The sequence below is a fragment of the Hydra vulgaris genome, chromosome 06 (assembly GCF_038396675.1).
Source record: "Hydra vulgaris chromosome 06, alternate assembly HydraT2T_AEP".
Lineage (NCBI taxonomy): Eukaryota > Metazoa > Cnidaria > Hydrozoa > Anthoathecata > Hydridae > Hydra > Hydra vulgaris.
Window position 1 is genome coordinate 15,553,146 of NC_088925.1, and position 24,669 is coordinate 15,577,814.

At 27.4% G+C, this 24,669-nt stretch overlaps 1 protein-coding gene and 2 long non-coding RNA genes across 6 annotated transcripts; 1 reads left to right on the plus strand and 2 right to left on the minus strand.

The window, feature by feature from the left end:
* Window positions 1-1,680: 1,680 nt before the first annotated feature.
* Window positions 1,681-4,121, minus strand: LOC136080968 (uncharacterized). 2 transcript variants are annotated; one of them, XR_010638770.1, is made up of 4 exons: window positions 3,952-4,121; window positions 2,205-2,327; window positions 1,902-2,053; window positions 1,681-1,823 (listed from the first exon to the last, which is right to left on the minus strand). It is a non-coding gene; the product is annotated as an uncharacterized LOC136080968 (long non-coding RNA). The 2 variants fall into 2 exon arrangements; XR_010638769.1 differs by lacking the exon at window positions 3,952-4,121 and having other exon boundaries at window positions 2,205-3,904.
* Window positions 4,122-6,288: 2,167 nt separating this feature from the next.
* On the minus strand, window positions 6,289-7,243 carry LOC136081670 (uncharacterized). The gene is made up of 3 exons (XR_010639001.1): window positions 7,161-7,243; window positions 6,962-7,033; window positions 6,289-6,849 (listed from the first exon to the last, which is right to left on the minus strand). It is a non-coding gene; the product is annotated as an uncharacterized LOC136081670 (long non-coding RNA).
* Window positions 7,244-7,364: 121 nt separating this feature from the next.
* LOC101236407 (stonin-1) lies at window positions 7,365-16,085 on the plus strand. 3 transcript variants are annotated; one of them, XM_065799337.1, is made up of 2 exons: window positions 7,365-7,857; window positions 13,310-16,085. In XM_065799337.1, the coding sequence occupies exon 2, from the start codon at window positions 13,358-13,360 to the stop codon at window positions 15,842-15,844; it is 2,487 nt and encodes an 828-aa protein (XP_065655409.1). In that variant the 5' UTR covers window positions 7,365-7,857; window positions 13,310-13,357; the 3' UTR covers window positions 15,845-16,085. The 3 variants fall into 3 exon arrangements, with proteins under 3 accessions (XP_065655409.1, XP_065655408.1, XP_065655407.1); XM_065799336.1 differs by lacking the exon at window positions 7,365-7,857 and adding an exon at window positions 11,317-12,481; XM_065799335.1 differs by lacking the exon at window positions 7,365-7,857 and adding an exon at window positions 11,608-12,048.
* Window positions 16,086-24,669: the final 8,584 nt, after the last annotated feature.

A 24,669-nucleotide genomic window follows, 5' to 3' on the forward strand; every position in this document is an offset into this window, starting at 1 on the left:
TAGGTTTTAAGTCAGGAGCAACCGTTTTAATTTTTTCCATTTGTTGGCATTTGTCGCATTCCTTTATCCATTTGGTAATATCGCTAACCATACCTAAAACACAAGAAACAAAGTAATTTACTATATAAAAGTATCATGATTGAATGACAAAAAATGATTAAATTTATTTAATAAACTTCAGTAGTTTTTAGTTTTTAAAATTTATATTTAAGTAAAGAAAAACAAACCAAGCCACTTTTTTAACGCAACACTGGTGTTACGTTTTTTTTTTTGTTTTTTTTTTCTTTATACAATATTTATTACAATTTTAATAAACAAAACTTTGTTACAATAATAAAAGTTAACAAGTCAAGATATCGTTAAAAAATAAATATTAAAAATAAATATAAAGAACGCGGATTACTCAAAGAAGACCATCAGGTCTTGTCACAGAGAAACCGCTAATTGCTTGTGGATAAAAAAACAAACAAAAAAATAAATAAAAAAGAATATACATTAAATATATACATATACTAATATAGATAAGAGATTTTCAAAAAAATTTTAAAATTTAAAAGTAGATTAGTATATTATCAGTTGAAAAAATGAGTTTTTTAAGATTTTGTTTAAAAGAATCAAAATTACATTCTTGAGAAAAATCTTTAGAAGTATTCAGAACTATACTATTCCATAAAAACGGTCCACGAAATGAAATAAAAAATTTTCCAAACGTTACTTTACGCTAAATAAGTAGTAGCCCGTTAAAAAAGTAGACAGATAGCTCTGCGCATACGTTAAACTTATTTAACGTATTAAGTCATGTTAAATAAGTAGATTATTAAATAAGTAGACAAATTGAACAATCAAGGCATTTTTTGTTAACCCAGGCAAACAATTAAAAAAATAAACATACGTTAACCTAACTAAAAGCATTTACTTTGTGATGCGAAATGTTATTATTTTACGGCATTTTTATAGTGATAATTTACTACTTTTAATAATATTTAGCTCACGACATATATTCTAGTAATAACTTATATTTTTATAGTATAGTATGACAAGAAGCATATTTTAAAGAAAAAGCTTTTTTTAGGTCATTCACCCGTATTAATGATATCAAATAAAAAAGTGATCTTACAAGGAAGTTAATTGTATTCCTAACTAATTTAACTGTGCTTTTAGCAAAAATGTTTCAAGTTAAATTATTTATTTTTAACCCTTAAACCTAACATTTGTAAAATTTGTAATTCTTACTTGATTCTACGCAGATAAATATTAAGGAAAGTATTTTTTAATTCGTATCTAGCCTTTGTTTGTGTGTTAGTTTACCTCCTCAAGGCCGAAAAAACCACTACAGTCCAGGTGGCTGCTTTTGTTGTTACAACCTTCTCTCAACTCTATAACTCTGAAACACAAACCATGACAAACAAGACCGCTACGCGGAGAAACAAGTTGAGCGCGGTACTATCAGGGACGTGGTGGTGATCGAACTCGGAACTTCTCGATTAGAAGGTGAGCGCTCTAGTTCTACACCACTACTGAACTACCGTTTAATAACAACCAAGATGGGTATTATTCGAAGATTTTAGCGATTTTAATGTATATATAGCACAATAATAATAAAATATGACCTAAACTTGGTTTACTATTTCTTACTATGTGAATGTTTTAAATAAAAACGACTTTAAAGAAACGACACACTTCATGCTACACTAAGACTTTATTTTGAAAATAAGATCAAAATATTTTTACACAATATTAATAGCAAAAAAAAATAACATGATATTTAAGTCCTATTGGGCATTTTCGGAAGAAATTCGATTTTTCCACATAGAATTACAAGCCTATATAGCATAGAAATATAGTATAATATAAATAGTATAATAAAATCGCTATGAATAAAAAAAAAAAAAAAAAATTACCTGCTTTTGTGCCAGAAGAGTGCTTAATAAATGCATTGATTGATACATGTCAATAAATTGATTTACAAAATGAACTCAAATTGTGTGCCAGAAAGATTTGAATTTTTAAATCATATAAATGGTAAAATGGTAGTCTTTACTTTCACAATATTCTATTAAAAATTGATCAAATATCTCATTATAATTAAAAGTTACATAGCCATATTTTTAAATACTACTTTTGGTCTAGTTGTAATAGTAGCTATAGTTAACTGCAACTGCAACAAACGTATGTAAATAAAGAACTGACTTAAATAAATGTACCTATTAACTGTATCTTATATTGATAACCCTAGTTGAATAACTGATGACCGTAAGAAAAAAACAACTACAAAGCGAGTAAAACAAATCACCATGCCAATAACAAAAGAACAAGCAATAGTTGACCTAAATTAGCCAATTGTATAACTTTAGACATCTGTAAGACACTTACAAGAATAAAATAAGTAATGAACTTTTTTAAACATTAACTAAAACATAAGGTACACAAACAAACCAATAATAAAAAATAAAAAAAGTAATATGTATATTGATTGAATTTAAATATTCAAATAAGTCATAAAAACAAAAACAAAAACAGCAGAAAGAATAGGATACATTCACAACAATGATAGTACTAAAGGCACACCTTTTATGACAGTATAACACAGTAACAAAAGGAAATACCTCTAATTTACCATTCTCAATACATTTTACGTAATGTTACCTCATGTCATTATCTTTTTATATAATCAAACTTGGGTAGATACACAAAGCTGTTGCATTTCCTTTTAAGAAAAGATTGCAATCATTTTCATATGAAACTCTATGCACTAACAATGACACATCATCTTTACTTAAACTATTAAAGAGTGAATCATAAAACTGAACACACTTCCAATGTGAAACAACGTCAGGACAAATTACTTAGAAATGCCCAATATGATTTTCTAACATCATTCATTTGCACAAAACTGGAACTTTCTGAAAAACCACCTGAATTAAAACAACTAAAAATGCCAAAAACCCAGATATTTTAAACTTGGAAACCTAAATATTTTAGGAAACTGATATAAAAGCAAACTTTGTGCCACATCAATCAAGGTGTCATCAAGCCAACTAGATGAGTCTCTTAAAATATCTAAAGCCTTTTCTTTAGAATTGACAAACTTTAAAAAACTTTAGAAAAATTTGAACTTCGACAGCTCCTTTTTACCATGATACTATCATTAACAAATAGCTTTTTTCAAAGCTTTACCATTACCATTTTAAACTCTGAACCTTTTTCTCGTCAATTTGTTTGAGGAAAATAAGCAGACTTTATCAAATAATCTAAAATTTTAGATTTTATTGAAGAGTACTAAAAATCTATAAAATAAAGTTGTTACATAAATTGTTAATTTTCCAATATATTTACTTCAATGATCAGTAATTGTAACATTATATTTTTTTCCAAGTTTTGTTAATGCAAGAGGTCCAATAAGGTCTTGAGGAAGTTTGTGTACCTGTGGCCAGATTTTTTAAACGCCCAAATTCAATCCCCAGAATTGTCTAAAAATGGCGAAACTGATACAATCACATCTCTTTACCTATTACTTTGTATTAGTATAAGTATATTGATATATAATAATAAAATTCCATCAAGTAGAAGAGTTTAAAAATTAGTGACCCTAGGGTACAATAAGCTTTTTTTGAAATGTAGCTAGGGTCACTTTCTAAAAATTAGGTTCAAATCCATAATAAATTTACAGTTAATTTAATCTTAGATTGTTTTCAATAAATATTTCTAGTAATACTTAATTGCAACACTTAAATATATAACAAGATTGACAAATAGTTCTGAGTAAAATTGACAAATAAGTCAATGCATAAAATGGAAGTCCCAAAACAACTGTGGGTTTTGAGATGCTGAGACATAGTACAAAATTAACTTCAGAAACATACAATAATACAAAATATACAATAATAATAAACTCTTTACCATAAATTATATAAAAGTTTAACTTAAATAATGGATTATATTTACACATACCACAAAGTTGACATTTTTTTATTATAATAATTTATTATTCCATCAGAGACATACTGCTAAATATCTTCAACAGAGTAATTTTAGACTGGCATTTTAATTATATAATTTAAAAAAATTTAAAAATATGATTACATTTGTTTTTTTAGTTTTTACCTAACTTAAACAAAGCTACTTATTTAACAATAGATTTAACCTACCTAGCGGAACTTTACGCCATATCTGCGCATGCGTCACGCTTGTGCAGAACTGACTGTCTATCTATTTAATGCGACACCGGAATAATATATATATATATATATATATATATATATATATATATATATATATATATATATATATATATATATATATATATATATATATATACATATATATATATATATATATATATATATATATATATATATATATATATATATATATATATATATATATATATATATATATATATATACATATATATGATTTGTTTTAAAATTTTGACAATAATTAGGAAAGCTGTACCTAGGACCGGATTTTTCAATGCCCTCGTGTACCTATGATCGTGATCCTAGTACCTGTGATCGTGTACCTAGGACCGGATTTTTCAATGCCCTAATTTAAGGCCCCGAATTTTTTCTATAAATGGAAAAACTGATATGATCACATCTCTATACTAATTACTTTGTATTAATATAATTATAATAATTTGAAAAAAAGTTGTAGTAGTAGGGTTTAAAAATTGGTGTTCCTAGATACAATAAAATTTTTTTAAACAGTATTAGGGCCGCCAGCTAATGTACTTAGGATCGCTCTCAGAAAATCAGGTTCGACTCCATAATAAATATATTAAAAAGATAGACACAATAATTTTATAAAAAATTTGTTTAACTTTAGATTGTTTTAAAGTAATTTTTCTATGGGTACTTTCCAACATTTAAATGTTTAATCTTGAATTTCCAACATTTAAAAAAATTTAATTCTGAGCACCGCCGAAGACCTACTTGGAGTAGCTAAAATTAAAAAAAAATTTTTTTTTGACATAATTAATAGACAGCCACTAAATTATAAAAATGTTTTTTTATGCCGTCTCCTAAAGTTTTTATTTTTTAAATTAATTTATCTCAAAACTCAAAAATGTGGAGATTGGATTGAGAGGAAACTTATTGAACATCGCATTTAGTAATTAAGTAACAAACAATAAAAAATACAAGAACCTATAGAAAAGCATTTTGCCTCTAGGATTGTAAAACAATATAAGATACCAGCAGCAAAACTTTAATTTAGACCATCAAAAAGCGATTTCCGATTATATCGTTGCCGTGGCAATGCTCTCTGAGAGTCAAAATAGAATTAAAAAAATAAAAATTTCACCTGATCACCTGACTGAGAAGCATAATTTAGAACTTTATAGTTTTCAAATGAAGTGGGGTGGCCCTCATTGTACCTAGGTGGCCCTGTGAACAAGGAGGCCGTAGGTACGCGAACCTTCCCTACATAAAATTCTCCAAATGAGCATTTTACCATTTAAAAACTTTTATTTTTATAAATATTTCTTAATAAAAAAAACATGTAAACAACGGAAACAATTTATTATATTATAAAAACTATATTATTATACAATTATATTATATTATTCACTAATTATATTATAAAAACTATATTATTAATTGATTATATTATATTATTAACTAATTATATTATATTATAAAAAATATATACTATTAATTATTTATATTATATTACAAAAACTATATTATTAATTGATTATATTATTAACTAATTATATTATAATATTAAAACTATATTATTAATTGTATAATATTTTTAACTAACTATATTATATTATAAAAACTATATTATTAATTAATTATATTATATTGTTTACAAATTGTATTATCTCATAAAAACTATATCATTAATTAATTATATTATATTACTATATTATAAAAATTATATTATTAACTAGTTGTTATAAAAGTTATACAATCAATTAAATATATTTTATTTATAAAAAGTATGTTATTAAAAACTTATATTATATCAAAAAATTATTATAGTTTTAAAATATTAATTTTATTTAATTCATAAGAAACAAGTTGTTATTTTTTTTGATTCCGTTGAATTTATATGAAAATGACCAAAACATGACAAAAAAATTTTGTGTGTGAATCTTTCGATGAGATTTATTGTGAATTTTAAGGTGAGTTTCCACTCATCTATTTTTCTTCGGGATAAGGAAGGAAAAAATAATTTTTTATAAGTTTTAATTTGGACAAATTAAAATTTGTTTGGATTTTTTTAAATTGTTTTAATTTGGACAAATTAAAATTAATTTGGACAAATTAAATTTCATATTACGCTTGCCCATGTAATTATTTTTCCCTTCCTGTTTCCGTAAAAAACTGATGAGTGAAAACTCACCTTTACGTTGTCTAGTAATAAACTGGTTGAAAAACGCTGGTGAAAAATTTACAAAAACAAAAACAAATCAATGCAATTAAAAACAGATCATTTTTATAATCAAGTTTATAAAAGTCACTTAAAAAGCTGTAAATAATCTGAAAAAATCTAATATAAAAAATTTATATCGGTTTCAGACGCAGTTTTCTTAGAGAACTAGTACATCTAAGTAAATGTATGGAAATTGAAAATAAATACATTCTTGTAAACAATTTTTTTCATTTTTCAACATTTTCTTGCCAACATGAAACATTCTTGTACACATTTTCTTCTAATTTTCAACCTTTTCTTTGGAACATGAATACACATTCTTGTAAATATTTTTATCTACTTTTCAATCTTTTCAAACCGGCATAAAAGTGCGTTGAACCATTTCGATTTGGCGCAAATGTACCATTTACGCATTCTTTGAATATTATAGTCTTCGACTGTCAACAACGACAAAAGTCAAATTTGCTGTAGTTTTAGAAACAAAGAAGACTATTTAATAATAATGATGAAAAAACTTTAAAACTTCAAATGAAAAATGTTTCATGCTCAAATCAAAAAATTTAATAAAAAAACTTACAATTTACTTTAAAAGATCCGTCTTCTGACTTAAAAGTAATGGCCCAGCTGGACAAAATCTCAAAACAAACAACTAAGAAGTAAAAAAAAAAAAAATTATACGATTTAGTTGTGTAAATTTTGATAGGATAAATTTGAATTAAATTTAATAAAAGTTGCGTTTAAACAAAAATAAGTTTTATCTAGCGTAAAAAATTTACTTTTGCTTTACTTTGCTGGAAAATACTTTAAAAAAATGACTTTATAAACTAAATTTAAATACAAACTAAAATTAAAAATATTGCAATAATCTGTTACAAACTGGTTTTAAATAATTATAACAAACGAGTTTTAAATAATTATAAGCTTCTATAGAAATAACCCAGTAGTTACAGAATTTTATCATACATAGTTGTCTTTTCTCAGGATTGTTCTTTCACTTGTTTTTAATGAAGTCAACCATAAATTATATTTTTTTAAATTTGATTAAATAAGGCTACTGCTCAGTAGTGTAGAAGGAGTTTTTAAATACGCATCAAAGAATATGGAGAAACGTATCGTTCTTGCAAATATAGTTTTGCAAAATTTGCTTCAAAAGAAAAGTAGAAGGAAAAATAGATTCAGAGTAACTTTTAAGTATTACGTTTTCAAACAAGTTTTTGGAGTTGATTAAACAATTACAAATAAGATTGAACTTAGGAATCAGTGTAGCGCTCATTGCATTTGGCATTGATAATACCTTCAATTTCAACAATACCTCGTGGTAATATATTTAAATAGCCAAAACATTTGAGAAATGAAGATTCAGGTAATTTAGAATAATTTCTGGAAATGTTTCACATTGTTAAAAATTCAAAAATATAAAGTACAGCTGGAACCAGCGACCGATTCAACTGAGACAAAGAGAGTTAGCAAAAAGTAAGTTTTGCATTAAGCGTTCAAAAGAAATTCTACCATAGCTTGTTTAATATCACAAGGCGGACCATTAACTTGTGAGTTAATGGGCCGCCTTTATTATATTAATATATTGAAATATAAAAATATCTGTTCAATATATTATATTAATATATTGAAATATAAAAAATGCCAAAAATATTGAAGAATGCGATTATTGCTTGATTTTGACCAGGAACTCTAACCACTGCACCACAGCTGCAATAAAGAAATTTCGCATTTTCATTTGTAATAATTACAAATTGTTAGTTGCATTTGGTAATGTATATGGTATTTGTATATGGGCTAATTTCAGGTATTACGCCCAATTTTTTGTTGTATTTACACAGATAATGGTTACGTATTTTATTGATAAAATGGGAAGAAAAATATTTACCTTGGGTTCTTCTTTAATAATTTATTGCGGCCGTGGCGCAGTGGTTAGAACGCTTGCTTTATAAGCAGGAGATCCAGGTTTGAAACGAGCTCTGGACATATTTTCGCGTCACGGTAAGGAAGGAGGCGTGAACTTCCGGGTTAAATTCACTTCCGCGGTGCTCTTTGACAAGATCGTTAGGACTTCTTGGGGCACCTAAAAAAAATAAAAATAAAAATAAAAAAAATAAAAAAAATAACAATAATGATTTCATTCAATTGATTGTTTTGTCAAAATAATTACTTTTATTTTAATTAAGGCTAAATATTTATAATGAAAAAAAGTATCATGCAATTCGAAATTAAAAACTAACTTAGAAAAAGTATACACAAAATTTGAAAAAAGTTTTTTTAATTAGTAAGTTATTTAATACAAAAAATTTTTTGTGCCTATTCTATGCCAGGAGTGGTGGGGATTCGCCTCATATTATATCTAGAGTCGCCCCTAGCTGTACGCATCTTGCCTTAGAAAACGTTTTACTTATAAAACAACATACAAGATTAAAAAAGTCTCAGTATAAGTCTCAGTATAGTACTTTGTATGGGCTCCTTGAACTTTTAGAACATTGTCTATTTTTTGCGGCATTGAGGCAACAAGAGAGAATATATGGGCGTTGTTTTAGGATTTTTATGTTTTAGACCCGTTTTCATTATGTCTTTTTTTATATCAGCCTACAAAGTTAAGTTCTGTAAAGAAATTTCTACTTTTAGTTTTACTTTATAGTTTGAATTGGGTGAATTCTCTAGATTAAAATTTTTAACAATTCATTTTTGAATATTCACATTCACATTCGGACAAAAGAAAGTAAGAGTTAGTGAGCTTAGAATGTCATTCACAGGCAAAAAGGCGTACAAAAATCATTTTTTGTTTTTCAGGTGTTTTTTCATCTACCCCAAGATTCTCATAGATTCAAGCCACTTGTGAACTTGATGCGCTAAAGGATGCCATGAAACAGTGCTCTTTGGGATTGTCAAAATGTTTCCATTATAAGTTGTATTTGAGCACTTGAAGCCAACTAACATTCAAAACAATTTTTGTTTGAAAGGTGGTACCCTATAGCCCGACCATTTATTCTGCTTGAATTTTAAATGCGCTCGCGCAATTTCTTATACTACCGTAAAAAATTATTAAGTAAAACGTTCCGGTGTTAAATTTAAACTTGTAATTTTGGTAAAAACTTGGAAGTTAATAGCACTGTGTTAATTTAAACTTGTAACTCTTGTCAAAAATCTTTATCTAAATTTCTCTTTTATTTTATTTATTTATATTTCAACAAATATTTTACTAGGCAGGACTAGTAAGGCATTTGATTAAAATAAAGAGAAATTTAGATATAGAATTGTTAGAATTATTTATCATAAAAAAACTACATTTGTCATTTTTCAAACTATGTCCGTCATTTTGTATCGCATTTCAAAGACATGTTCTACTAATTAAATTTCAAAGCATACTATTCACAACAATATAGAAACATCTTTCCATTACAAATAAACCCAATTATAGTACTATATCGCCAGAGAGCTTACGTTTTAAAAAATTAATTCAATTACTGCAATATATCCCCAATGGGCAAAAGATGTATGAAACACTACTCGTGCCATACATTAAGGTCATATCAATTTATTTCACAAAAAATTATTATAAAAAATTTCTGTTGAATAATATAGCTATTGAATCACATAATTTAGTCATGCTTCTTTAAAATAAAGACATTCTTGCTTGTATATAAAATATTTATGCTGAATAATTTAATATGGCTTAGCATTTTTTGTTTTATAAAAAATATTCTTAATTCGTTTTCATGTTGTAAGGGAAGTTGGGGTACAGTGGAACGAGGGGAACAGTGAATAAGAGGCATTTTCTCAAAGATTAGAATTTTGTTCATCTTGATAATGTGCATTTTAAGTGCTCATATATCAGCCATCTTTATATATTGTTGTTACCACATATAGTTGTTTTGACTACTAGTTTTTGTAGGTAATTTTTAGCAAACTAAATTAAATTCTCTTATGTTTGTTATGGAGATGATGGTTGGAATAATTTTAAAAGTTGAAGTTTTTGATTCAGATTATTGATATTTATGCTTCCTTTTAGTAGTTTATCTTTTCTTTTGACAACGCTCTCAATGTCTCCAGAAATTAGACTTAAATTTAATTTGTTATGGGTTGATTTATGTTTAATAGGTTGATTCACTATGCCCCATTAATGATCTTAATGATTAAATTCATGCATTTTTAACAAACTACATAAAAATGAATTTATTAGTTTTAAGTTATGAATAATAATATTTGAATAATTTTTTAACTTTTTAATATTTTTATAAGTTTTGTTGTCAATAAAGTTCTTTTTTTTTCTCAATTTTCAAAATGTCTGTTTTTTCGATTTTATAATCATCTATTTGATAAAAGTATGCCAAAATTATAGTGTACAGTGTCTTTACTCCCTCAGCCTCATAATTATTTGGCTATGCTCCTCTTCAGTATCATTAATTCACACCTGTGTTCATTGGCTCACAGTACTAGGACACAGTGAATAACGTAACTCAACTCACTTTAAACCTTTCTGTGAGTCGTTAGATAATAAATATTTGAGTTTTAGAGATTTATTATCATGAAGGACATACGTTTCAACTTTTTCTCCTTGAAAAAATAAATTACATATTTTAACTTTTGCTCCACTTAAAAAATAAAAAAAGTCCGATCCACTATGCCCCAACTTCCCCTTATAATATTTTCACTCTATTAAATATACTTCAACTTTTCGATTATGAAAATTTCTAACAATTCACTTAAATAATTATAAATCATTCTGACTATAAATTTTTTTTAATCGTGGTATTTTTTTTCTCGTGGAGGAAATCCGAAGTTAAAAAATTAAACATTAAATACAGTTATATCATAATTAAAGAGTTGTCACTATTGAATGAAGCATTAAGTCTTTTCTACCTGTTGTTGTTGAATTTTCTGTATAAAAAAATGTAATCTTTGTATTTTGTTACGAAGATGAGCGTGCTATTAGGTTTTTACTTTGAAGTTGAGCAGTTTAAGGCTTTACTTTTTTTAATACTTTGCGCTTTAAATATTAAAGAACGTTTTAAATACATAATTTCGAAATCTTATATAAATTAAATATTGATCTTAAAATTTCAACAATGAAAGTATATCATATTTTTCCATGAAATAGGAAAATAGCTTCGAACATTAACGATATTAAAAAAAAACTTACGCAAGTTACTCAATGGAACGCAGTGTAAACAGAATTGTGTGTATTAAATATATGCTCAATAATTATAAGCCCTTAACAAACCTTTAGGTTTTCGACAAAAAAACTAAACAAAAAAAACATACTTGTTTTCAATGTTCACAAACATATACGAAGCATTACAGAGACCCGTATTATTTAATGAATCCAAAGTTTTCTTCGAAACGTTCTCAAGTGATGCTAATTGAAAATCTATTCTTACGCATTTTTATAGCAATTATTTACATATTCTGATTATTTCTTATTTTATATTTTAAAAACTTTTTAATGTTATTTATAACAAAGTTTGAAAAGAGTATTTTTTACGAGATTGTCTAGCGACTTAACAATGATTTGTAAACTTTATTGAACACGAAATCAAAAGATGTAAACATTTGATGGATTAAAGAGAAACTGATGAGAAGTAAAAAACAATTAGTTGGAAAAATTTCTTGCTGCATTAAACGTCAGTTAAACGTGTTTAATAACCCAATAAAACGGTAAAATGTTACGTTATAAATATATAAACGACAATTCAATGTGTTTAATAATCCGATAAAACGGTAGTATGTTACGTTATAAATATATAAACGACAGTTCAATGTGTTTAATGATCCGATAAAACGGTAGTATGTTACATTATATATATATATATAGCTCTCCGTATAAATTACATCCATTATTAATTTTTTTTCATGAAACTCATTTATACCAGTGGGTTACAAAGTGTTACATAATTAATTATCGCTAAATCTTAAATGATTTCCGTTCAGTCTGTAATTAATCAGTACAAAAACGCTTGAGTAAAAATTGAACAGTAATAAAAATTGTAATCTTGTTTCAAAATTTTATAAAAGTTTTTAATTGAAAAATTGTTTTCTTCACATGGGAATAGTAGTTTACGAATGCTAGTTTTCGTTTATTTAAAAACTGGTAAGTAACAAGAAATATTGTTTTACTTTTTAGATGTGCATTTTGTTAACACAAAGTTGTGAATTAAAACCTTTAGGTTTTATTTATATAAAAGTATAGAAAATTTTCTGGAATGTTATTTACTTTGAACTTTATGACAATGTAAAAATAATTATTTATTTGTATACTTTAAAGATATAAAATTTTAGAAAATACAAAGATTGGCCATTTTTATCAGCAGATACAGTTAGGTTCATAATTTATCGTTGATTATCGTTGATTGATATTCATCATATTTCATGTGATGTTGCTCACCATGACCAGCATTCACATTTCATCATTTATAAGACTCATTGTTGCTATTTTTTAAATCACACCTTGTTGCCTTCTGTATAAATTTAGACATTATTTTTAAATTAGATTTTAAGTTAGGCCAGGTATATTATTCATTTAAATCAAAAACTATTTTATTAATATTCAGTTTATATGCATGTTCTGTCATTCTGTGTTTTTTGCTTAAGCTGATTTAAAATTTACTATGTTTTCAACTTCAACCGAAAAAATTTGCAAAAAAAATTAAGGTTTATATTGTTATAAGCGTTCTTTTCACTAATTTTACAATTTTTTAATTGCCTACTAAAGTCATCATATAGACTAAATGAGCGTACGGTAACAGAGTCAAGTCAATTTGTATTTTTTTAAGTTTAAATCGGTTTTGCTTCATTGCCATAACGACTATGTAAAAACTTGTAAAATTCGGAAGAAGGAATGCTTTAAATAATAACACTATGATACATATTGTTTTGAAATTGTATATGTAATATCTGGTATATTTTGTATTTACTTTAGAAAGTTTCAATTTGGCGTTCTTTCAAAATATTGGATTACAATTGGAGAATGAATTGGATATTGTTTGGTGAAAATGTCATTATTAAGAAACGTAAACCGATTGAGCAATTTAACTTAGCCATGATTGATAGTTCCTTAGAAAGTAATGAATCAGGTTCTCTAATAAGTTTTATTAGCGATTCACAAGACGACTCGCTTAATAGCTGTGTTTCATGCAACATGTCAGTAAAACAACTAGATGAGCTCGAATTTGCGCATTTTGATGAGGTAGATCATGCTTTAAAAAAAACAACGCAAACAAAAAGTTGTTGTGTACTTAACAACAATTGTGCAGATGGGATGAAAACAAAAAATCATCAATTTGGTCTTAAAAAAGTTACCCAGCGTAACCACGTGACATGTAAAGAAAAAGATGAAAATCTGCGTGGTTTTCAATCTTTGAGAAATGTTTTTTCAGATAATACATTTTTACAACCATCAATGAAAAAAAAAAAGAGCTCTGTTTTTTTTAAGAACTTATCGGTGTCTTCTTTAAACGAGTTATTAAATGAAAGGAATAAACTGCTGAACAATACACTTTTAGATGAGTTGACGGAGAAATTGGAAGAGTTTAACAAGGTTACGCCGAGGTGTGAAAACTCATTTTCTAGTTCATTTAAAGATAAAACTAATAAAATAAATAATCTCAACGGGGAAACTTCTTCATTTTGTTTCCCTTCTTCAACTTGCTCGGACACTAGCTTAGACTTTTCAAATGATGAAATAATTTCTTCTAGATTAAAACTTAAAGGCTCAAGACAGGAGTGGATAAAATTTAATGAACAAGACAATAACAGTATAAACCATATTTCTTTTGAAAACACTGGCATAAAATGTACTTTTCAAAGTGAAAATTTCGAAACTGATAAATTATATAATCTCACAAACGATCACAAGTATACAATTTGTACGACTATGAAACAAGGCGGGGGTGAAGAAAATGACTTTCTATCAAACAAAAACAATATAGAAAAAATCCTTTTAGACAATGAAAGTGAAGAAGAAATTAACAAATTATCAAAAGCTTCTATCACAATACACCCCAAAATTTCACTATTTCGTTCTAGTTCGGTCGTAAAGCAAAAGTTATCAGAAAACACCGAGGAAGCATTTAGCTTTACTGAACAAAGTGATTCTGAACAATCAAATTTAAAACAAAAATATGCAAGTTGGAATTTTTGGTATCGCTATCCAGGTCGTGCAAGACGTTTAGGTAGAAGAAAATGGATTCCGGTTACTGTTTTTATTGAAAACGGTTTTATTAAATTACATGGAACTACTAAAAAAGGGTCAGAGATTTTTAAAGAGTTTCCTCTCCACCCATTTTTTGTATTTACAATTCCAAAGGTTCAAAGAGGGAATAAAGACGGTCAAGTTCATTCTGTAAAATTACAATATGTTAAATATAAAGAATCTCGGCGGTTAAAAAACGGATCAAATGTTGAACATGTACCGGTTTATACTCCTGTTTTAAAGCTTGCTTCTAGAGATTTACTTAGTTTTAGAGAGTTTCTTAATGAAGTTGAAAGAATTATTCGCCATATTCCGACATTTCGTAGCAATATGGTTTCATATCGTCAAGAAGGAATATTTGTTGACTGTGATGACGAATGCAACTATTTGTTTTCGGGAGACGGAAAAGTTCTTCAATATAGCATTACAGTACAACTTCGATTACGAACTTTTATTAGTGGAAACCCATACATAACAATATTTTTAAACGATATGAACTACAAAGATGAATTAATAGCTAAAAGTTTATTAGAAGACTTGAAGCCTCCAGAGACCTGGATTAAACCACTGAAATACGAATACCATCCATGCGTTGATACAAAAAATACCAACGGAGGAGTAAAATTTTTGCCACCTGACGGATGTAGTTTTGAACTTCTTCGTTTCCGTGTTCGTGCTAAATCTCTCCCACCACTATCAACAATGGCAAGCGTAGAGATTATAAATAATAACGTCGTTCGATTAAAAGCATCTCTTTGTGTTTTTGGTGGTAAGAACAGTGTTCATTACGTCAGAGAAGACGTTCTACTTTATATTCCGATTCCAGGCTCGTGGAGTACGATGTTTGTTCGTAGTAAAAGTTTACGTGGTTTTAACAAATATTTAAAAGTAAAAGCCACATACAAAACTGGGGATGCTGCTTTGGCTACATTGAACCAGGTTTCCCTCCAGGTAAGTGTTGGTAGAGCTACCTACGAACCAGCATTTGGCGGGTTAGTTTGGAGATTAGGGTCTTTACCCGTCATCAAAGGAAACAATTCAGGTGAAGCTTTGCACACTTTTCAATGTCAATTTGAACTTCCGTTTCCTATTATAATGATTGAAGACTTTCAACCTTACGCCTACGTTGAATTTAATGTAGGACATCAAGTTGCTTCAGATGTTATTGTTCATCAAGTTGTTGTTTCTGATAACAAATCTCCAGAGAAATGGATATGCTATCGTTCTAATTATATGTACAAAATTAAAATGAAGTTACTGTAAATATATAAAAGTGCAAAACTTTAATTGGTGTTAATTAGACAAGGGCTTTTGCTCGTTATATATTACTGCTTCTTTAACATCATTTCGAAACCAAGGAAGTTTTTAACATTCTTATTAGATAATAGTTTTCATGCATTTATTTAAGTCTAAATTTATGTTTGCGTTTATACAACCTAATATTTAGAAATATTAGAATAAATAATGTACTATATATTTTTGAAAGAAATTTATTTATTATCTATGTACTATCTTTTTTTATATACACTCCTTAAAGAAGAGGGACCATTTTTGTCGACGAGGATCCTTTTTTCATAATGCATATATAACAGCTTTCCAACTTTTTCTTAACTCGATAACTCCAAAATGTCTCTGAGGTAATAAGTGTTAAGAGCGCCCTCATTTTTTAATTGTCTATTTTGTATCAAGGTTAAAGCATAGGCGTTAACAGCTTTTTTCGGTGTTCGAGAAAGATAAATTATAGCAATGGAGCAAACTTTAAACCTCGCTCATACGTGTCATATCAGAATGCTTTGAAAAACTAAAAAATACGCAAAAAATATGCATGTCTAAGCCAAGTGTGAGAGCAATGAGATAATAAAGTATTTTTTTAAAACTATTCTGTACTGAATTTATATAAATCAACAGTTTTTAAGTTTTGTTTAATTAAGTCTTAGCGTTTGAGAGATTTTTAGCCTCTTCATTTGTGGAGATAAGCTTAGAGATTTTATGTGGTCAGAGATTTTCTATGTTTTCAATATAAATTTTTTAAACTGTACATGTACCGTTATTAAATCCAAAGGGGGTGTTACCAATGAATAATTTAAAATGATCTTTACAAACTAATCCTCAAATCAAGAAAAAATAAGTATCCATTATTTGCGTGTCTGAGCACTACTCATGCGCTGAGTTTACGGAAAATAGATTTGAACTTATTTTTTGCAATTTTTAAGATCGGGTAATGCGTTGGTTTCAATGCTGTAGTAATAAATAATATTTTTAATAAATTGAGTTGTTTTTTTTTTGAATAAATTAATCAAACAAAAATTAGTTGAAACATCATATAATAATTGATTAGAGCAGTTAAAAAATTTAATTTTATAGTGAACTTTAATTTTTTCAATTTTCATAGAAGTTGTATTTAATTCTTCGATAATAAAAGTTCTATAAAAAGCTTTCTTTTGAATAGATTAAAAAACATACTCAAGTTTTTTTTTCACGCCGTCAGGTGGTTAATAACAGCAACTTAAATGTTTTTTTGATGGATTGATTAGTATTTTAATAGTATAATATTTTAAAATTTTGTTTTACACAACTTATTTAGTTAAATCATATTTAATTTAGGAAAGATTTAAGTTTTTTCTAATTTAGAAATGATATACGTTGTTCTCACGGTGAAAACGTTCATTATTTTATTTTGCATAAAAAAAAACATTGTTTACCGTTTTGTATTCTCAGAAAATATTCGACGTTTCTGTTTAAACGAATGAGAGTAAAAAAAAAATATTTTGGTTCTTTTTGATAAATTTAAAGTTTAAAAAATTTATGACTTACGCCTTTAATATCAATGTAAAGAATTTTAATTAATCCTAATTTATGTCATTAACATTAAAAAAAGTTTTTTCAAATCTCTCGGATAGTGAAGATATAAAGGATCTGTTACCAAATTAGAAAAATAACTTTTAGATTTTAATGAAAAAGCTTCATTTTAGAAAAATTAAAAGCTACACGACAGGCGCACTATTAAAAGTTACTTTGCAGACACATAGTTGAAAGTTTTCTATAACTTTCTATAAAAATGTCAATTAACAATAAAACAATGCAGACATTAAAAAGAAAGTTTAATATTAAGTAAATGAACATTTATTTCTAACAGCATGTTGAAAAGATTTCGTTATAAATCAGGTATTCATGATCTTAGACGTGGAGACTCAATTTACTAGAAGTTCTAAATTACCTACCGGAAATAATCAATAAATCATTTTCAACTAAAAACTGGTTTAGCAACTAGAATACTATATATTTAAACAATGCTAATATATATTAAAAAATAATTTTAAATTGAATAGCGTGTTAAGTAATGCATCGTATGACAAATAATAGAGAGTTACATCCTCATTTTATAAATTTATACGCTAATTAATATTAAGAAAGGTTAAATATTTTTATGTATTTTTTTAAATTATTGAACAAAAGTTGCATCCTTGTTTTATATATTTATTTTTCTAGCACTTGAATACACTTGAAGTTATTAAATTGAAGTTATGCAATAATTTTTAAAACAGTTTTTTAAATTATTAATTTTTAGTTAAGGTAATCAAATAGTAAGAATGAATAATGCTATTGGAAATGATGAATGACGTAATAATAAATTAATTAAGTTTGTAAATGATCATATAAGTCATTACTATACGTCGGGACACTATGCATTTATCAAGTAATTAAAAAAAATTGGCTAGTAACCATCTTTAAAACAATTTTTTTGAAAACAGCAATTATTTTTTATGTGCTTACGTACAAAAATCCGGGTTTTTCTTTTAAGAAAATCTTTTTCCCTTTAACAATCTGGGTTACCTATAGCAATAAATCCAAATACTTTCTGTCATTATCTTATCATTTGAGTTTATTTATCTTTTTTCATAATTTATCATATCTTATCATTTGAGTTTATACGTTTTTTATAAAAGCAAAATAAAAAGGAAAAAAAAAAGATAGATCTCATCAAGCAGTTGCCTAAAGCCCGCTTTATAGAAGCCCATAACTTAGGCTTAAAAAAAAGTTAACGGGATTTTTTATTAACATTATTACTTAAATAAAAAGTCCGTTTTATAGAAGCTTTATTTAAATAATAATGTTAATAAAAAATCCCATTAACTTCTTTTAAAGCCTAAATTACGAGCTTCTATAAAACAGGCTTTAGGCAACTGGCAAAAATTAGGCAAAAATAATTATTTCATTTTGTAAACAAAAAAATAATATAAAGTATTCGGCAAACCACAGAACACCATTTATCTTTAAAAAAACAAACATCCATAACAAAAACAAAATAACTTGTAAATATACATATTTTTGTTGTCATATTCCTAAAGGAGACCCTCAAAGTATCTCTACCTAAAGATGAAAAGACTAAGCGATTTAGGCTCTCTCTGGAATATTTGATGCGCGACTGTCAGGCAGCTAATGCAGCTCCCTCGGTTTTCCCTTTGGCATCTTTGTTCTAGTAATTTATTATAACTTCCTCTATAATATATTGCAGTTATGAGATCCATTAATTTGTTGTAGTAATTTATATTCAGTAGCACTACTCTACCGTCATAAACATAATCAGTGTATTCAAAAAAAAAGTGAGATTTGATATGATACATTATTATGTAAACAAATCTTTCACTAAAGTGTGATAAGTCTAGTTATATGTAAATAAGTTTAAATTTATGTCGCTAAAGTTTATGATCTGTAATTTTAACTTTCCTGCTAATATAATTGATGTAGAGGAAAACGGGGTAAGATGGCGAATGGGGCATGATGGTTTTTCATATAGCAGCTCAATTAAAAAATTTAAAAATGGGCAAAAACGAAACTGCATTTACATCTTGTATTTTAAAACGGCAAATTGTTTTTTTTTTAAATATTATTAACGCTGTTTATATATATTTATATATAAACGCATAAGTTTAGTTTTTGCGCTAAAAAAATACATTTTTATTCATAATGAATGGTGTCCTTCGGGTGTAACTTTTTTATGAATATTTTTTTGCGACAAGTGTTTATTTTATGTTTCTTTAGTTAGATTAGTTGATAGTTTTTAAATTTTTATAAAATTGGAAGTAGAAATTGCATAATAAGTCATCTTGCCCCGGTCAGTAACCAGATGAAATATTTATGAACTTTTCATTTTAATTTTTATTTGAAATTGTTCTACTAGCAAAATGAAAATTCATGCAGGCAACGAATCATTATGATAACACACACATGCTGACAAAGTATTACTGTTTGATGACTGATAGTTTAGCAATAATTTAAAGCTTTCAAAACGTTCGCCATCTTGCCCGGCCTGTCCCTTACGTCATTACATATTTTCGTTTCACGGAAAAAAACAAAATTTTAAGAACTACTTGTGTATATATTTATTGTATTTGAATAACTATTTATTCGAAATAAAAATATATCTGTCTACTAGCTATTTTAATGTGTATTAAAGATCGGCAAATATTCATTAAAATTTGGATTACAAGTTTACTTTAAGGCAAAGTTGACTTCGGTGCCAAACTTGAAATAGAAATTCGGCTTTTAGTTAAATTTGAAATTTAATAATTTTTTCCAATTAAAAAAGAAAAATAATTATAAAATATATAAAATGTTTCATGCATACCAACCTTTTCCTAAGCGCAACAGCCTTTTTCGTCAAGGTTCGTATTTTGGAGGTACAGAGTTGAGACAGGGTTGTAACCACTATATATAATATATATATATATATATATATATATATATATATATATATATATATATATATATATATATATATATATATATATATACATATATATATATATATATATGACTTATTATTGATAAGTCATATATATATATATATATATATATATATATATATGACTTATTTAATTTAAATATTTGTAAACTACAAATCTTTAGCATTTTGAAAAAACGCAAAAGTTGGTTTTGCAACTTTACAAGGGTAAATAGTAATCATTTTAAGGAGTTTTGTAATGAACCTTTTGTATGAATTGCACCAATCTTGCCCGACTTTCCATCATCGAGTAGTTCTCTTACTACTGTTTTAAGTAGTTTAGATAATTCATCACTTGAGCACATAATTTATCACAACTTAAAAACAAGGATCCTTTATTTTCTGAACATTCTATTAACATTGTACATAACTGGCATGAATCAAGAGGAGAAATGAGCCATAGAAAAAAAGGTTTGAAAACCAGATTGTCTTATTAACTCAGATTGCTGTCACATCCAGCATGCATTGAAAAAAATTAGCAACAGCGAGGGCAAAATTGAAAAGCATGCCGTACAAAGTGCTGAGACAAAGCATTATATGAAAGAAACAAATTATTAAAGTTTTGAGAGCTGAAATTAAAGATCTTAAACAAAAGTTGCAAACATATTATTACAGTAGGATAATACGCAATTATAAAGCTTAAAAAAAGGCAATGAAAATTTAAGAACTTTAAAAGCTAAAATAAGTTAAAGTTGTACATAATAAAGATATTAAGGTAAATAAAATGCTGATAGCTAGTTACGAAAATGATATAATCCAGATGGAGGATAACATTACCGTTGTAAACGGCTCTGTAAATGATAATATTTATCCATAATGATAACTTATAGCATGTTATTGGCAAATGTAGCAACATGTAACAAACCATTTTTAATGGATAAAATTATGCAGTATTTGGGTGTCATTTTTAATGATATTCCCCATCGTTGTATGATTGAACAAATGGCTCGTGAGCTTGGCAATATAGCAGAACTGCAAGCATCAGAATGGACTCTCATTAATTCACGTATTACTCTTGGATTTGATGCAACAACCCAAGAAGGTGTATATATTAATAGCATTCACTTAACATCAAAGAATAAATGCCAAGTCATTGCTCTGGATCAATTAGCTGGAGGTACAGTTGATGATTACGAAAATCATATACGTAAAGCAGTTGATCATCTAGCTTTTATTTATTCAGACTTTGACTTTTAATGATAGTCGTCGATCGCTCATCTCAAATATATTAAGTTTAATGTCAGACAGAGTTGCAGTTAACCATCTTACCATAAGAAAACTGTGTGACACTTCAAGGGAAAAGTCTGAATGAGCTAAACTGCCATTTACACGCTCTTGTTACAATTGCTATCTCATATCTGCCTATGATCGTATAGCACTTAAAATAGTTTTGGCTATGAACAAGTTGAGGTTTTAACATGGCAAAGGTGATCCAAAAGGATTTGTTAGTTTTTAGATGATCAAAATTACCACGAGGTATCATTCCAAGGTATCGAGGAAATTGTCTTCATATTCTTTTTCATACTTGTTTTATTTTTATAAAACATTATAATGAGTTTAAGCATTTTTTAACCATTGGAACAATAAAATGTAGAACTTTACAAACCAGAGCAGCATTTTGTAACAAAACAGCTCTAAAATAAATGTGTGTGCTTGCATTATTAGGAAAACCACCTCAACAGTCACATAAACTTTACAACTTTGTCATGCAGGGTCCAGCCTGGATGACAAAGTTTTATGTGACTGTTGAGGAGGCAAATTTTGACCATTTTAGTGGAATCCGGGTATTAAAAAATGTTTTGCTAAAAATTGCATATTCTAAATCAAATCCGGGTTCACTTTTTAAAATGACCTTGATTCAAATATTTTAGATCCAATAAAAAATTTTTGCTTGATTGATGAACACTTTATCAAGATGACTTCTGCTTGTCTTATTGAAGTTGGAGGCGTCATAAGTCATCAATGTAAGAGATATTTCTCTCTTTCTATCAACCAGACTCTCAAGGAGGAGACAGCAAGTGCAAGGCTTCACAATATAGATAGTAAAGAGTTAATAAGAATGTTTAGTGAGGCTAAAAGAAAGATCACCTAAAGCAACAGTTTGTTATATTTCATGCAAATTAAGATCAAAAAAGAATCAAACTTTAAATTACCAAGATAGTTTAGATCAATTATGTAGAGAAAATGTAGTTATGTGATCTATTTAGACAGCCCATAAAAAAAGGATGATAAATCAAATGAAGCATAAAGATATACGAGCAGATATTTCAAATAAAAATGAATGCAAACGCCAAAAAATGGAAGAAAAAGGCAAAAGAAAGTTAAAATGACAGTAGCATGAACTCTCTTACAACGAAATAAAGAGTTTATATACATTGTCTACCAAACAACTTGATGCCTAAGATGATGTAAAGTCAGATAGAATTGTTGGGCAAAAACTCTGCCATGAATGGTACGATAGAGAGTATTTGAAGTATGTCATGCATGATGCTAGAAAAATTTTTCTTTATATATGAAGAAAAACTTAAAAAAACAAAACAAGACAAAGTTTACTCTATTTCTTATTGGAATAAAGATAACACTGATACTGAAGCTGTTGACTAAAACATGAAAAAATTACAGCTTGCTGCTGATGATCGGCCAGGAGAGTTGATCTTTTCTTGAATATGTAACAAATTATGATTATATTACTTGTAATGAAAATTTCAAAATAGATACCCCAAGTGATGAAACTTGCAAAACAGATAATGCATGTGAAACTTGCATAAAGGTATCGCAACTCAAAAAACTTGAAGATAGTCATATTAAGTCAGGTATGCCAGTTACTAAACCATATGTCTTTATTTAACTTTTTTTCATAAATGTTTTTAGAGAAGAATAAAAGTGTTGTAACTTTGCACAAGTGTTGTGACTTGCAAAATATTTTGATAGGCGGTTATGGCTTATCTTCACATAGTGTCTATGGTTACAAATGATTGTTATAGTGTTCCATTTATGAAATTGATTATTTTAATTATTTACTAAAAGCCTATGCAACTAATTAATACTATCTAAAATGTTTTAATAAAGAACTATATAAAATTGATTGTTACATTTTTTTATAGGATACAACACTGATATTTTTGGTAATAAAATGAAATATATTTAATGAAATATCAAAAAATGAAATATACTAACCATGAGCGAGATCTCGTCTCGTTCTCGTTTCTCGTGAGAAATGGGACTTCTCGTGAGAAACGAGAAATAAAAAATTCTCGCGAGAAGTAGAACGAGACTTAAATATTATATTATTTTCCAAAAAAAAAATTATTATAATTTACAAAATGCTTAATAATTTGGTTTTTTTAATTGATAAATATTTTGACTCCGTAATTTTAATAAATCTAATTAAAATTTTAATTTGTTTTTGACAAAAACAAATTAAATTTTTAATTAGATTTTTAATTAGATTTTTTAATTAGATTTTTTTTAAATATCTAGTTAAAAAATTTTAATTAGATTTTAAATATTTTTAATTAGATTTTAAATACAAAAACTTTTTGTTAAAATGGTGCACTTTCGACTTAATTTCATTAGTTTGCCAATGGAATTCAACTTGACACATATTGTTCATATTGAAAAGAAATATTATTGCCTCATTTCAACGATCAAAAATGTCACCAAGAAAAAACAAAATTTTGATATATTTTCAAAAAACAAGTGACGGTGCTGAATGCAAGGCGTGCAAAAAGTCTTTAAAAACAAAAGATGGAAACATAAGCGGGCTTCATCGTCACCTCGAAAAAAATCACAGCCAAGATTACATTGAGTATTCTGAAAAGACTGACGACTCTCTTCTTCCTCCTCCTAAGAAGAAACAACGAACCATGGTCGAAATACTTGAAACAAAGTCCAAATATGACAAAGACAATTCCATTCAAAAGTAGTTTGACTCTGCAATGCTGGATTACTTTTGCACTGATCTGGCATCCTTTTCAGCAGTCAAAGGAAGAGGTTTCAAGAAATTGTTTGACATTGCAAACCCTAAACTGAGCCTTCATCACAGAACAACATATTCAAGAAAGCTTTCAATTTGGTCAAGAGAAGTTCAAGCTGGAATGGAGAGCATAATAACGGAGATTACGCCAAATTTAAAAAGTGCTGCATTTACTTTTGACCTTTGGACTTCTAGAGCTCAGGACAGCTACATCTCGTGGACTTTTCATGCTATTGACAAAAATTGGAGACTACATCACTAGACACCCCATGTCCAACAGTTCACAGGCAGACACACAGGTATCTTAATTGAAGGAAAGCTGGATTC

What these genes read in the sequence shown, in the direction of transcription:
- LOC101236407 (XM_065799337.1), top strand. Translation starts at nt 13,358, where the DNA reads ATGAATTGGATATTGTTTGGTGAAAATGTCATTATTAAGAAACGTAAA.